The following is a 14567-nucleotide window of genomic DNA, read 5'->3' as shown; positions in this document are numbered from 1 at the left end:
AGGGCTACTTAGTAATATAAATGCAAACAGAGTCTCACCTTGCATTTCTGCAGGATAAAGGCTGCTAACGTGACAAGCCTCAGTTTGCTGGGGACCATCATGACATACTGCTGGAGTGTCTCCGGAACAGCAAAGTTTTCCTGCTCCATGCAGCTTGATGAACTGCTGGCTTCCCTATCTGTTTGTGATGCTGGTTCAGGCAGCTTCTGGATTTCATCTGCTATGGAAATGCTGACGGGGTCATTCAAGCTGATATCGGCCAGGCGTGTCACTCCTAAAGCACAGAAAATGAGATCCCTGAGGCCCAGTCTGGCCTGGGATGATGCACTCACAGAAAAAAAACAACTAACACAATTCCAGTGGAAAGCAGTGGATGGCAAGAACCCAGTGAGCCACCCTCAGACACCGACAGAACCCTCTCACAAACCTCAGCCTTTTCAGGGCTTACCAGGCTTAGCTGCTGTGGACTCCACCAGAACCAAGACAGTATTTCAGCTGACTGTGCTATTTTACAGTATATAAATGTCTTTATGAACAAACAGCATTTACAGGCCTACTTTTAAATGTGTGAGGAAAAATCCCAGCAGATCTTCATTCTGTCAAGAGTGCAGGAGTCGGGAGGCTTGGTTCAGCTTCTGCCTCAGCAGCTGACTGCTTGTATGGTACAGAGCAAAGCACACAACAGCTCTCTTGCCATTAGCTTTTTGCCTTAATTCTGCATTTGTAAAGCAAAGAAATGAACTTTCAGGTTCACGATGACTTTGCTATGGAATTTGGGAGACATATGTGGAGACCATGGACACTGACAGAAATTCCAATAATGAAGGAAGTGCCATAAGTCAAAGAAATTAACAGGAAATTAATTCCACTCCTGCAAAGGGCTTCAGACTGGGCTGTAATAGAGGCAGACTCAACCAACTATTCTGCAGTTGCCTGTGCATTGTTCAGCTACAAGAGCCCCCATCTGTCCATAACCCACCTTCGGTGAGGGTGGCTGAGAGCAGCACATTCTGACGTGTCTCTCTCTCAGCATTTAAAGCATTGAGTATCACAGCCACATCCTTCTCAAAGCCCAGGTCCAGGATCCTACAGAAACAGCAGAGATAGTTAAAGGTGCTGTAGGAAGGAGAAAGTCTTAATACTGCGTGACATCTTTGCAATGAATAATTGTCCAACAATCTGTCCAAAGCGGGTATTTTGTCCTAATCCCAGACATCTGGTGCTTGGCTGAGGCCACTGAGCATGAATGGATTAGGATCACACTCTCTCCAATACCTTTTTTCCTAACATCTAGTGAATTTTGATGCAGAGGGTATTATAATAATTTTCCATATCTGAACACTAGGAAGTTTACCTGTCTGCTTCATCGATGATCAGCCACTGAGTGCGACGGAAATGAATACATTCTGTGGACTTGATGTGATCAACCAGGCGGCCAGGAGTGGAAATGAGGATATTAATCCCTTTCCGTAATCTGGGCAGATTTAAAAACAAACAAAAAAAAATAATAAAACCCAGGTAAGAGGAAGAAAAGAAACAAAAAAACAACCTCATGCAGGTTAGCATGGAATAGGTCCCAGAGTGAGGAACTGGAACCTACAGAGGGAAAAAGTGCCACAGTAAAATCAGGGACATGATAAAAACTGATTTTTTTTGCCCGGCTAAAATTTATCCTTGATCATCACTGATACTCTGATACTCAGAGGCACACTCAGTGCTAAGGACAGGGTGGAAAGAAAAAATAATAATATGTTTAAAAAATCTAACACACCCCAGCTAGGTTTTCTTTTTTAAGTGAGTGCTTGTTTTACTGTCAAGAGTAAACTTCTTTTTGTGTATGCTTATACAGAGAGAAAGGAAAATTCCATTTTGGATTACTAGCTTACAATTCAATTCTTGAAAAGGGGGAAAGAAAGGGATTTTTAACACCAGGAAATCTCATCTCCAGAAAGCAATTTCCCCCATAACAAATACAGTTGGTGGTAAGCAGATACAGGTGTTTGTCAGGAGAGGGGAAAAAAAACCCACTGACACAAGAGATCATAGTCTCAGAAGGCTCATCAACATTTTAGAAATAGATTCATCTGGGGGAAGTGAAATGGCTCCTGCTGACCCAGCCACTGTGCATGTGTAAGATCCAGGGGATCACAGCTTGATCCAAGCTCACCAAGCTCCCTCCCAGTAAGAAAAACACTCTGAAGAAGAGTAGCAGATAAAGAGTCTGTAGAGCAGAAGGTTCCAAAATACAGTTTAAGAAGTTGGCTTCTTACCTGGCTTTTTCTGATTTTCTCTTTTCTCCCCCCATTAGCACTCCAGGCACAATCCAGGTAAATGGCTACAGAAAAGAAAACCAAGACCAGCAATGATTCTTCTTAATAACAAGACAAAAGCCTAATCAAAAAATGATCTTTCTTGGCAAAAAGAGAGAGAGGATGGGGCTGACAGCAGCGTGCATGTGATGTGATCACAGCTCCAGCACTAAAAAAAGACTTGTCTCTTTTTAAGACTTATAAGACTTATAAATAATGAGAAAGTGCCCTAGTATTCCAAGGAAAAATGAAGAGGGGGTGGAAATATGGATGAGATAAATAAATGATTTAAACACCTTCTAGCCCAATGGTAAGATACTCAATAACAAGGAAAGCACTATCATTTAATGATTTTAAAAGCCTTCTCATTTCTCCAGTCATTCAGCTGGCAAAGCAGTTCCCCAAGTCCTACTCCCCATCTGAAACCCATCTGTCCAATATTAGTTTCAGTAAAACGTTCCTTGTCACCACGAGAGTTTCCATTCATAACTCAGCCTGAGACAATGAAAGGTATTTCTACAAACAAATGGCTGTGAAAATCAACTGTGCTTGTTTATCAGCACATGTGCAACTAGGGTGCCATAATTAATCACTTAATTGCTCATGTAATAATTTAAAACATGCCACAGGGAAATCACATACTTAAACACATTTATCTTTAAGGACAATGCATCTTGCCAGGTCCTGGATTTCCTTAAAGCTCCAGCTGAATTCACAGGAACTACAGTTGTTTAGCTCCTTACAGGAATAAAAAGAACACAGAGCACTGAATTCTTACCTTAAGTAGTTTCTGGATTGTATCAAAACTTTGGAGTGCAAGCTATGAAAATCAATAAAAGGAAATGAGCTTGTGCAAAGTCCCTCTGGACTAAAAAGCTGGATTACAAATCCCTATGGCTCATAAACTTGTCAATTAATCTAACTATGTATATCAGAATTCTAAATGCATCCTTAATTTTTCTTTTAGAAATTGCTTATAATTTTTTTTCCCCTTGAACAATTTCTCTTTTACTATATTTTGATCTGTTCAAAAATATTTAGTGGCTCAACTCTCAGCTCAGCTCCATGAGTCAGCTCTCAGGACATGAGACACTTCTGATGGCTTCTGTGAATGCCCCACGGAGAAAACAAGCTACAGGCACAGAAGATTTTGCTCCAGAGGAAGAATAAAAGAGAAAATTATAGAAATTCTGGAAAAAAAAAAAACACCATGAAAAGGAAACACATAGATCAATTCTCTTCTGGCAGCCCTCACTGCTCCTCACATGACCCATGGAGTGATTGTGCCACTGGATTTATCTCTGCATTTCTTTCCTCAAGGAAGGTTACTGCTTCCATTACAAAGTAATACCAACTGTAATCACAAATTATCTTCCTCAGTACTCTCAATGGCACCCTTTAAATGAGCTTACACACTTTCCTCCATGCTTAGTATTCACATGGCATCCTAAAGAGGCATTAAGTTGTTGCTCTTAAAATTTAAATAGCTTCAGAGCCTTCTCCTTTCAGGTAACAGAACAGAGATATTGTACTACAGGCTGCATAATATACTGGACCCCAAATGAGATACCTGCCATCAGTTCTCCACATGGAAGTTATTATCATTTGACATAGCAAACAAAAATAAGAAAGGTTGATAATCTCTTCTGACACTGCCTTTGCAATTGCAAGTAATATAAATTATATGGAAGAGTTCAATGGAGAAACCAACTCTTGGAGGCCTCAGCTTCAGCATTCACTTACGGATTTGAAAAAACAGCTTTAAAATGAAACACTTGCATAAACCTACACTTTTGCAAAACTGAATTCATTGGTTTCACTCATCCCCCCTGCATGAGGCCTGCAATGAGCCACAGAGGTTCTGCAGCCTCCACAAACATTTCCAGCTGCAGGAACTGAGAAACTCCTGGTTGGCACTGAACAAAAATGACAACAACACTATCTATGAGGGCAAGACCTAAAGAAAAGTACTGACAGTGTTTTCTAAGGTGGGGAACTCTGGTGGACCCACATCCCTATGCCCAAAAATCAGTGTTCAAACAGACAGAGAAAGGAAAAGCCACCTACCTCCCTGGTTGGGACGAGCACGAGCGCGTAGGGGCCATCACTGCGCTGCAAACACACAAGGGCAGGGATCTGAGAGGAGGAGCACTGAACAGAGCCCTTCCACACCTCCCTGCTCTCAGCCAGCACAGAGGGCTCTGAGGGCTTTACTGCAAGCTTCTACATGGCATTGTAGGGTATTTCTGCACCATAGCTTTTAAAAATCTGTTTTTTCTCGTACCAATCCTGCACTGCCTTCTCCTCCCTGCTTTGCTCACAGTTAAACCCAACTTTTTATTGCACACACTCGTTGTTTCACTCCTGTGCTCCTGAGCTGCAGGGATGCTCTCCTGTTTGATGCACAGCAACAATCTGTAGGTAGCAGCTGCAGGGATTGACAATCCAGGATGGGCTGGAAATGCTTCAGCTACTGAGTCAGGATGATCTCTTTCCATAAAATGCTCAAGATCTGCAGCAGCATTTTCTGGTGTATGATCCAAATTGAAAGCAATTACCCAATCTCACCCTGTGCCAAAGATTAAAAACTTACTCCCCCTAAAGACACAGCAGTAACCTTTGTTTTCAGTTTTCCCAGCTTCCAGACCATCTCTTCTGCTCTCCACCTTCTCCACACCTGATAATTTAGCCCATTTCCAATTTATCCTGCTGCATGGAGCAATGGGGAATGGCTAACATTGATCTTGCACCATCCACACCTCAACGTAACTGGAAAATCTCATCTGTCACACGTACAAATAAAGGGGAATGTGGACTGCTTTTATGAAAAAGACAGTAATGACTACAGGAGCTGGATTGTATTTTTATTAATCTTAGAAACAAAAGCAAATATATTTAGTGCTGTTGGACCTACCTGTACTTTGCATTGCATCCCTTGCAAAGACTGCACAAGTGGAATTCCATAGGCAAGAGTTTTACCTTTTTGAAAGGAAGAAAATAAGAAAAATTTCCATTAAAAAAAAATGTGGCAATTACAACAGTCCAGCAAACCAAAGCACCATTTGTCCCACCATTCTTAAACTACAGTCAGAGTCTGGAAAGTTTCTATCAAGTAGGAAGTTTTCAGAGTGGAAGATTGACAAGCAATTCAATAATGGGTTAATTAGAAAAGAAAGGTAGTGGTATCCCACTAAGATCTACCTAAATAAATGCAGTTAACACACCCTAAGAAAGGAGAGTGACAGTTCAACACTGACCTGAACCAGTCTGAGATCTCACCAGGGCATCTCTGCCTTGTAGGAGCACAGGAATTGTTTGCTTCTGAACACTGGATGACAAAGCAGGGCAGGAAACACAGACGCAACACAGGACAGAATTCCAAGATCTTAACACATTTTTTTAAATTTGTCTCAAAATTCTTTATCCCAAATTCCTCACACTCATCTCTCTGCTGTGCAGCCACATCAGCTGAGGTGATTTCTAAGCAAAACCACTAGATAGGCATCAGATGTGATAAATTCAAACCAGATGGGTTTATGATTCAAGTACCAAACTAGAAGGCAGGACTCCCTACAAACCCAATAGTAAAAAGGACAGTGGCACTGTGGTCTTCACAAGCCAATTACATATAATGAAATAATCACAGTTGATTGGCTTTAAGGGGTAAACTGCAACATTTTGATGCTGATTTGCTTACCTGGTCATGCTACATATGTTTAGGACAGTATTTATCGTGGAAATCTAGAGAGATAATAAAGAGAAATAAAGATTTTATTGTCAAACAGTTCCTTTTGTTACTTCTTGTACCAAGACGGGATGAAACCCAGGAGACTGACATTTATTCTCTGAATAACTGGTCCATGAAGTTCCCATGTCCTCAAAATACTTCTTAGTTAATCAGAATTACACCATTGGTGGTTTTCTGGGTTTTTTTTTTGGTATTACAGCTGCAAACCGTGAAGAGGGCTGGGACTGTGTCTGGGGACAGGTCAGGACATGGGCCAGTACCTTGAGTGACAAAATCAGGTCAAATCAGGTCACCATGAATAAAGGCTCTCTGACCTGCCCCCCACCCAAAAATCCATGTTTTTGTGGCATGTAGCCTTCCTGTCACTCACCAAATGTGGGTGAAGATCCAGCTGGCTGAAGGAATCTGTAGTGAAAACATTTTCTTGCACCTGCTGCACTTCTTTCCTGAGTTAGAGGAAACAAAAAAAAAAAACAAAACATGCAGTAAGGTTAAAAATTATACAACAGCATTCTGCATGATCAGCAATGAAACTTCATCTACCAAGCAACTGCTCTGCCAAGCAAGGGTGAGAATTCAAGACACTGAATTTCAAGGCATTGCAAGAGGTTTTTTTCCCCCTCCCACTTGTCTAAAATACCTGTGAATTTCTGGGATGTCTGGGTTGTTTTTAAACAAGCTGGACGTCTTAATGAAAGGTCTGCTCTTCTGGCCTTCATTTTGTTTGTCCTGCTTCTTAGGAACAGGTTTTTGTGATGAGCTTCCCTCCTCCCTCGTGTCAGCCTCCGTGGCACCCTTCCTGAAGGTGTTTATGGACAATTTACGTTTGCGTTTCACGGGTGGGTTTCCATGTGGTGACTGGAACTTCCTTTTCAGAGCACCAGACTTTAAAGTGAACAAACAAACCGGATCAGCAGAGACTGGGAGTTTACACACAAACATCAGCCCAAAGCAGAGTCTTATTTTTGGAATCCCCCACTCTATGACTAAAGAAATCAAATTTGGTTTCTGCAGCTACACAACTCCAACAGATCCACCACAGCGCCCGAGACTTCTGACACTGCTAAAATGCGAAGAGCAACCTGAAGCCCTATCTAGTGCTCATCCCGAAAGGAATTTCATTCAAATTCTCCAGAGACTGGGCAGAACATGTTTCAAAAGTGTCTCTCAAACGCATTTTAAAGCCTCTGCAGACGAAGCGAAAGGCCGGGAGAGCATCGCCCACAGCCCGTCAAAGGCAACGCGGTCAGAGTCAGGGCAGCGCCGTGTGCTCCTCCTGCGGCTCGGAGGAGCCGGCTCTGCCCGAGCCCACACGGGGAGCTACCTGCGAGCCCCGGTGCCGGATCAGCCCCGGCTCGGGCGGGGGGGAAGCAAAAAGCTCCATTTAATTTGCCGGACAGTGCCTCCCCGCCCTGTCACGGTCCCGTATCCCGCACACCCCACACCTCTCCCTTCCCCTCCGCTCGTACCCGGCCGAGGCCGCGCATCCCCACGCCCGCCGCCATGTCCCGCCCGCTCCTCCGCAGGGCCCCGGGGCCGCCTCTCGCTCGGCCCGGCCCGTGAGGGCGGCGCGGCGGCGGCTGCGGAGCCTCTCCCCGAGCCCGGAGTCCACGCGGCTGCCCCGCGCACCCCGCGGGGCTGCGGGGGGCTCCGTGCGGGCTCTCCCCACCCCGCAACCCGCGCTCCCGGCCCCGCGGGGCGCGCAGGCGGCGGCGGGGCAGCCCCGGCAGAGCCCGCCGGGGGCTTCGGCGGCGGCGCGTGCGTGCGGCCCGTGAGGCGGCGGTAACATGGCGGCGGCGGGGCGGGAGGAGCCGCCGCTGGGGCTCGAGGCGGTCGCGGAGGAGGCGGCGGCGGCGGCGGCCAGTGCCGGGTTCCGGCTCACGGCGGTGCGGCGAGAGCCGGCGGTGCGGCTGCAGCACGGCGCCAGCGGGCTGGAGCCGCTGGCCTGGTCCGAGGACCACCGGGTGTCGGTGAGCACGGCCCGCAGCATCGCCGTGCTGGAGCAGCTCAGCGACGTGCACAGCGGCGGGCAGGACATGGTCATCCACCGCACCGCCGTGCCCGCGCCCGGCGCCGCCTGCATGCTCAAGGTGAGCACCCGACACGGCCTCGTTCACGTGTGTAAATGTCTAAAGGGGGAGGCAGCAAGAAGAGGGAGCCAGGGGAGATTCAGGTGAGGAAATCGGGAGGAATTTCCTCACAGGAAGGGTGATTAGACGTCGGAATGGGCTGTCCAGGGAGGTGGTGGAGCCACCGTCCTTGGAGGTGTTCAAGGAACGACTGGTCGTGGCACTCGGGGCTCTGGGCTGGGTGACAAGGTGAGGATCGGTCACAGGCTGGACTCGATGGTCTCAGAGGCTTTTCCAGGTTTAATGATTCCGTAGTTTTTGCACGATGGTGCCAAGCTGTAAGACAAGAGAAACGGGTGTAAACTGATAGACGCGAAGCTGCACCTGAACGTGAGAAGAATTTTTTTGCCGTGCAGAATCCAGGGAGGGTCTGGAGTCTCCCCCGCTGTGGTCCCTTCCAGCCTGACCCATCCTGGGATTCTGATCCCCCTCCTGGGGAGCTGCCCCTGCTCTGTCCAGAACTTGCAGGGTCTCTCCTTTTAAAAGTACAAGGGAGAGAAAATCATAGCCCAGTGATGTCCAGGGATTCTGAAGTTCTGCAGTTTTTCTGAGAATCACTTGAGCTCCAGTACAGTTATTTCAATACAGTTTTAAGTAGGAATCTTCATTTGTTTTGCTACTTAAGCCGAAGGATTTTCGCAGCAGGATTTTCTCTGGCCTCAGGGGGACATTTGACTTTTTATGAATATGGCAAATGTGGGTGAATATCTTATTAAATACTTTTGCTGTTGTGAATCTGAATTTATTTTCCAAAACAGCGCTGAGGATATGGAGTTGAAATACTGAGTATTTACATATTATGCCAGGTATCTTTAGAAGAACAGAAGTATGAAAACAGGCTCTTTGATTCATCAGACAAAAATTCAGTAGCTGAGAGTCAAAACTATGCAAATCCAGGACATTAATGAAGCTGAAGTCTTTAGGAGTGACATCAATTAACCAGGGTACTGTTGGTTGTGACTGGGGATGCTCTGTTTCAAGAATGAATTAATTCCAGGAAAGTCTTCCTAAGAAAACCATCTGTACAATTGTTTTAAATCTTCTTTTTGTTCTCTTTTAGGTTGGCCCAAAGAAGGAGGTGGCTGAGTGTAAGGAGAAATTCGCCAGCTCAGTGGATCCCACCGTCAGCCAGACATTCATGCTGGACCGAGTGTTCAATCCCGAGGGGAAGTCCCTGACACCCATGCGGGGCTTCAAATATTCCAGCTGGTCCCCTCTGGGCTGTGATGCCAACGGGAGGTGCCTGCTGGCAGCCCTGACCATGGACAACCGCCTGACCATCCACGCCAACCTCAACCGGCTGCAGTGGGTGCAGCTGGTGGACCTGACCGAGCTCTACGGCGAGCGCCTGTTGGAGAACAGTTACAGACTGTGTAAGGCTGACACTCCCTGCGGGGAGCTGGGAGACTTCCCCGAGTTCCAGCGGCGGCACAGCATGCAGGCCCCGGTGCGCATGGAGTGGTCGGGCATCTGCACCACCCAGCAGGTCAAACACAACAACGAGTGCCGGGATGTGGGCAGCGTGCTGCTGGCCGTGCTCTTCGAGAACGGGAACATCGCCGTGTGGCAGTTCCAGCTGCCCTTTCTGGGGAAGGAATCCATCACTTCCTGCAATACCATCGAGTCGGGAATAAGCTCCCCCAGTGTGTTGTCCTGGTGGGAGTACGAGCACAACAACCGCAAGATGAGCGGGCTGATCGTGGGGAGCGCGTACGGCCCGGTGAAGATCATCCCTGTCAACCTCAAGGCGGTCAAAGGCTACTTCACGCTGAGACAGCCCGTGGTCTTGTGGCAGGAGATGGACCAGCTGCCCGTGCACAGCATCAAATGCATCCCTCTCTACCACCCCTACCAGAAATGCAGCTGCAGCCTGGTGGTGGCTGCGAGAGGCCCTTACGTGTTCTGGTGCCTCCTGCTGATATCCAAAGCGGGGCTGAACGTCCACAATTCCCACGTGACGGGGCTCCACTCCTTGCCCATCGTCTCCATGACTGCGGACAAGCAGAACGGCACGGTGTACACCTGCTCCAGCGATGGCAAGGTCAGGCAGCTCATCCCCATATTCACAGACGTTGCTTTAAAGTTTGAACACCAGCTGATCAAGCTCTCGGAGGTGTTTGGCTGCGTCAGGACTCACGGAATCGCCGTCAGCCCCTGCGGGGCATACCTGGCAGTCATCACCACCGAGGGCATGGCCAACGGGCTGCACCCAGTCAACAAAAACTACCAAGTTCAGTTTGTCACCCTCAAGACTTTTGAGGAGGCAGCTGCACAGCTCTTGGAATCTTCTGTTCAGAACCTTTTCCGGCAAGTGGACTTGACGGATCTTGTACGCTGGAAAATCTTGAAGGATAAGCACGTTCCTCAGTTCTTACAGGAAGCACTGGATAAAAAGATAGAAAGCTGTGGTTCCACTTACTTCTGGAGGTTTAAGTTGTTTCTCTTGAGGATTTTGTACCAGTCGATGCAGAAAACCCCCTCAGAGGTCACATGGAGACCTTCACACGAGGATGCCAAAATCTTGATATCAGATTCCCCTGGGATGGGCAGCACTGAAGATGATCAAGAGGAAGGAACTTCGAAACAAGCCAGCAAGCAAAGCCTGGGGGACACAGGCAAAGGTGTGGACATTGATGACGCTGCAGAGGATTCTCTCCATCAGTCAAGTGACACTGGAGGCCGTGAACCAATGGTAGAAAAACTTCTTGAAATACAGGCACAGATTGAGGCGGTAGAAATGCATTTGACACGAGAACACATGAAAAGGGTGCTGGGAGAAGTTTACCTGCACACGTGGATTACAGAGAACACCAGCATTCCCACCAGAGGAGTCTGTGACTTCTTAATGTCTGATGATGGCTACGATGACAGAACAGCACGAGTAAGTGGCACCACTGCTTGGGGATTCTATGTCACTGTCACTTCCTTCTCCCCCCTCCTGAAAATACAGCTGGGCTGGGAAAGAGAGCTGTGGTCATGTCATCCTTGCCAGTCAGATTCTGTAGAGCATTCAGCTTAAATTTTTCTTCCTTGGTATCGTGAAATAGGAGGGAATGTAAACACAGATGTTGAAATTTGGATCAGGTACAATAAAAAATCATGATGCCCAAGTTTTTGAAGAACAGGGGAGAGGATGGGGTTATTGTGCTGCTGTCAGTGGGTTTAGAACATGAACTGATTGAGGATTGTTTTTTCTCATTACTAAGCTTATTTAATCCATCATACTTACACAACTCAAATTCAGGTGTATTTCCTCTAGTCAATCACACTGTGATTCTCATGTTAAGAGCTACAGAAGTCTCTCTTCTGAAATTATTCTTCAGGTGGTTCATCAGGTGTTGTCACTGCTCCCTGAGCCTTCAGTGCAGAGATCAGTTTCAGAGGGTCAGGAATTGGTTGTGTTTTAGGAGTTAAACCCAGGGACTCAGAACTTCATGCAGCATATTCACTTAACCAAGCTGACCGAATGCCTTTGTTACAACACACATGGCAAGCACTTTCAGGCACACTGGCACTTACTGCATTACAATTAATGAGCATAACTGAATGCTTGGCCATGATAGGAACACTTCCCAAACTTGAAATGTCCCTGCAGATGTCGAAGCCTGCAACGACAGTATCCTGACTGCTGTAATGTGCAAAGGAAGCATTTGTGGCAGGAAGTTTAGTGGCCAGTGAAGTCTGCACAGGGCACTGAAGTTCTCTGAATGCAGAGGGGAGACAAAGGCAGCTGTGGCTGCATCAGCCTCCCAGCTCTTAAAACTCAACGACAGGAATAGTTCAGGTGTCTCTGCACCTTTTTGTATGAGCAGAGAACAGCTGTTTTCATATCCAAGTCCTTAAATCACCTGAACTCTAAAAATCCACCTTTATATTGCATCTAGAGAGACAGAGGAAGGAAGCACATGTCCATCACTGGTGTTCTCACTGGTGGCATCACAGCCAAGTGTGACCATCAGTAACTCACTGGGAAAGTGCTCTGGCACAACTGCTGGGTTGTTCTGGCATCCAATTACTATGAATTGAAGGTTTGAGAGCCTGGTTTTCTTATCTTAGAAGAATCTTGTTTCTTTTTTCTAGTGATGGAAAGCAACTTCTAAATTTTATTTTATCTATTCTGTTTGCTGTCACACTTAAAAGGTCCCTGGGATGTGGTTTATATCTATTGAAATGTCAGATAAATTTGATCACATAAATGCTCTGCTATAAATGTTGTACTCCCAGATATCTCTGAAGGCATCCAGGGAATTTCTGAACAGGAATTTTTTTATGCACATCCACTGTGATAGGAATGAGGGAAAGCACTGCTGTTATGGTCAGTGTTGTGATATCAGTTCTTTCAGTACTTTTAAAATTTGTGAGGAATTACTGTTTTTAAGGTCTGTATCCCTTTAGTGTGGGACAGAAATCTTTAGGAGAACAAAAGGAGAATAAATGAATGCTTACTGATACGCTGCCTTTCTTACACTTTGATTTTTTGGAATTCAGCTTATTGTGTGTCACTCTGAAGTCACAGTGAGGGGCTGCCAGCCTGGGCTGTCTCACTGAGTGCCTCCTGTGTGTTCCAGGTGCTGATTGGGCACATCCTGAAGAAGATGAACAAACAGACCTTCCCTGAGCACTGCAGTTTGTGCAAAGAGATCCTGCCCTTCACAGACCGCAAACAGGCTGTCTGCTCCAACGGCCACATCTGGCTCAGGTAGAGGGCTCAATCACCCAGAGCTTGTCCCCTCCTCTGGAGAGTTCAAACATCCTTCAGGAGCTCACTGAACCACTGGTTAGGAGTGAAAAGGCATGAAGCATCTTAGCCATGCTGCAGTTTTTTCTGTCCTCTTCCATAAGAGCCAGAGCGCTGGAGGTTGGATTTGGTTCTCTTAGCAGGACAGTGTTTTTGAAATAAAAAGCTTTTGAGCATCTTTTTTTGGGGGGAATATGGGGTCAGGGAGAAAGCAGGCAAGGAAAAATTGAGGACAGTCCATCCTTTGGAACATCATTTGAAGGAGGGTTTGTTCAGGCTCCTTCAGCATTTGAAAACAAAAGCAGTTTTAGCAAGAAATGATTGAGAATAGGCACACTGAGAAGTCAGACAAATTCTGGAAGATTTAGAAAATGAAATCTTCCTCTACCAGTGTGGGAGGTACGTGGAGATTGTCCCTGGAGCTGTGGCAAGTCACTAGTTTGTCACAGAGAAGAGCTGTGCCACACAGGTTTTGTGTGCTAGTTTGGGTCAATAGTCATGGCCTTAAGGACACCCTTCTTCCCTGTGCAGTAGGGCCTCAAGCTTTTCAACTCCTCTACTATATGCTTGAATTTTTTTGTCAATGATACATTGGTTTTTGACCTTTCATGTTTGTGTCCATATGCAATCTGGTACACTTGGGAAGTTTCATTTACCTGAATTAATAAATTATTAATTTTCACATTTAACGTGGTTCATTACTGCCTTTACTCTCAGAAAGCAAATTGTGAACAGAACCAAGCCTCCAGTCAGGGCACAGGAGAAGGTCATAAAACAATAAACCCCAAACCTCTTGATAAAACTGCTTGTCCTTTCACAGGTGCTTTCTGACCTACCAGTCCTGCCAGAGTTTGGTGTACAGGAGGTGTTTGCTTCATGACAGCATTGCACGGCACCCAACCCCAGAAGGTAAAATGTTCCTGGGGCCAAAGAGGGGCAGAACTGGGGCTTTTAATCTACAAAATGGCTTGAATTAGTTTCACTGACTATACTCTTTTAGGCAGTTCCCATGTGAATCTCTGCATTTCACAGTGTCCTGGTGTTGTCCAGGCATTAGTGATGTGTTAATTGCAAATTAATAACTGCAGAAATTGAAGTATCAATCCCACATTTTAAAGAAATCCAGGTAAACACATAGTCTGTGCTGGAATGCTCCAGCAGTTAGTTTGATATTCAGGTTAAATAGATCAGCATCCAGTTCTGCAAGAGGGATAAATAAACAGGAACCACGGACTGTCCTATGTGAAGGATCTAATTTCAGTTTAGAAAATGAGAACACTGCAGGTGTGCCATGGTGATCCTTTACATTTTTTTCCTATATAGCTATGAGCATTTAAGGACAAAGCTTGGAGTGTTTCACCTTAATTTTGTCCCCTGCTTGAGGTGGAATTTAAACTGGCATTACCTGAAATCTCAGGGCAGAAACAGAGTTGGATTTAACTGAATTCTCAGTCCCTCCTGTTTGTGAATACATACAAACTGCCCAGGATTCCTGTTGAGTTTGTGCATCTTAGGTGTCATTCCTCTGTTCATCTCTACCTCCAGCTTTAAACAACTTGTTTTCTTGTTTGCAGATCCTGAATGGATCAAGAGGTTATTGCAGGGACCTTGCACCTTCTGTGATTCTCCTGTGTTCTAGAGAA

The 14567-nt window shown here is 46.1% G+C and overlaps 2 protein-coding genes across 3 annotated transcripts in view; one reads left to right on the top strand and one right to left on the bottom strand.

Moving 5' to 3' along the window:
• DDX31 (DEAD-box helicase 31) overlaps window positions 1–7562 on the bottom strand; it is a 43661-nt gene extending 36099 nt beyond the window's left edge. Inside the window, exons 1-12 of one of the 2 annotated variants that reach the window (XR_009933794.1) lie at window positions 7527–7556; window positions 6698–6942; window positions 6428–6503; window positions 6007–6050; window positions 5567–5637; window positions 5224–5288; window positions 4377–4421; window positions 3088–3129; window positions 2271–2335; window positions 1355–1474; window positions 980–1086; window positions 39–274 (exon numbers count right to left, since the gene is read on the bottom strand). Coding sequence is in view for 1 of the 2 variants with exons in the window: in XM_062505379.1 (XP_062361363.1) it covers window positions 39–274; window positions 980–1086; window positions 1355–1474; window positions 2271–2335; window positions 3088–3129; window positions 4377–4421; window positions 5224–5288; window positions 5567–5637; window positions 6007–6050; window positions 6428–6503; window positions 6698–6942; window positions 7527–7562 (1152 nt within the window). In the remaining variant the exon portion in view is untranslated. Of the gene's footprint in view, window positions 1–38; window positions 275–979; window positions 1087–1354; window positions 1475–2270; window positions 2336–3087; window positions 3130–4376; window positions 4422–5223; window positions 5289–5566; window positions 5638–6006; window positions 6051–6427; window positions 6504–6697; window positions 6943–7526 lie in introns of both variants that reach the window. The other variant, XM_062505379.1, reaches the window with a different exon arrangement.
• Window positions 7563–7844: 282 nt separating this feature from the next.
• GTF3C4 (general transcription factor IIIC subunit 4) lies at window positions 7845–14567 on the top strand. The gene is made up of 5 exons (XM_062505378.1): window positions 7845–8147; window positions 9247–11067; window positions 12755–12885; window positions 13745–13833; window positions 14499–14567. The coding sequence occupies exons 1-5, from the start codon at window positions 7845–7847 to the stop codon at window positions 14561–14563; spliced, it is 2409 nt and encodes an 802-aa protein (XP_062361362.1). The 3' UTR covers window positions 14564–14567.

The sequence above is a fragment of the Cinclus cinclus genome, chromosome 19, assembly GCF_963662255.1.
Source record: "Cinclus cinclus chromosome 19, bCinCin1.1, whole genome shotgun sequence".
NCBI lineage: Eukaryota > Metazoa > Chordata > Aves > Passeriformes > Cinclidae > Cinclus > Cinclus cinclus.
Note: the sequence above shows the minus strand (reverse complement) of the source record. Positions and strands in the feature narration are given on the sequence as shown.

Bases quoted from the DNA above. Each gene is read 5' to 3' on its own strand.
- GTF3C4 (XM_062505378.1), top strand. From the start codon at position 7,845: ATGGCGGCGGCGGGGCGGGAGGAGCCGCCGCTGGGGCTCGAGGCGGTC. The intron at 8,148-9,246 runs GTGAGCACCCGA...GTTCTCTTTTAG, and splicing joins GCGCCGCCTGCATGCTCAAG to GTTGGCCCAAAGAAGGAGGT. The intron at 12,886-13,744 runs GTAGAGGGCTCA...GTCCTTTCACAG, and splicing joins AACGGCCACATCTGGCTCAG to GTGCTTTCTGACCTACCAGT.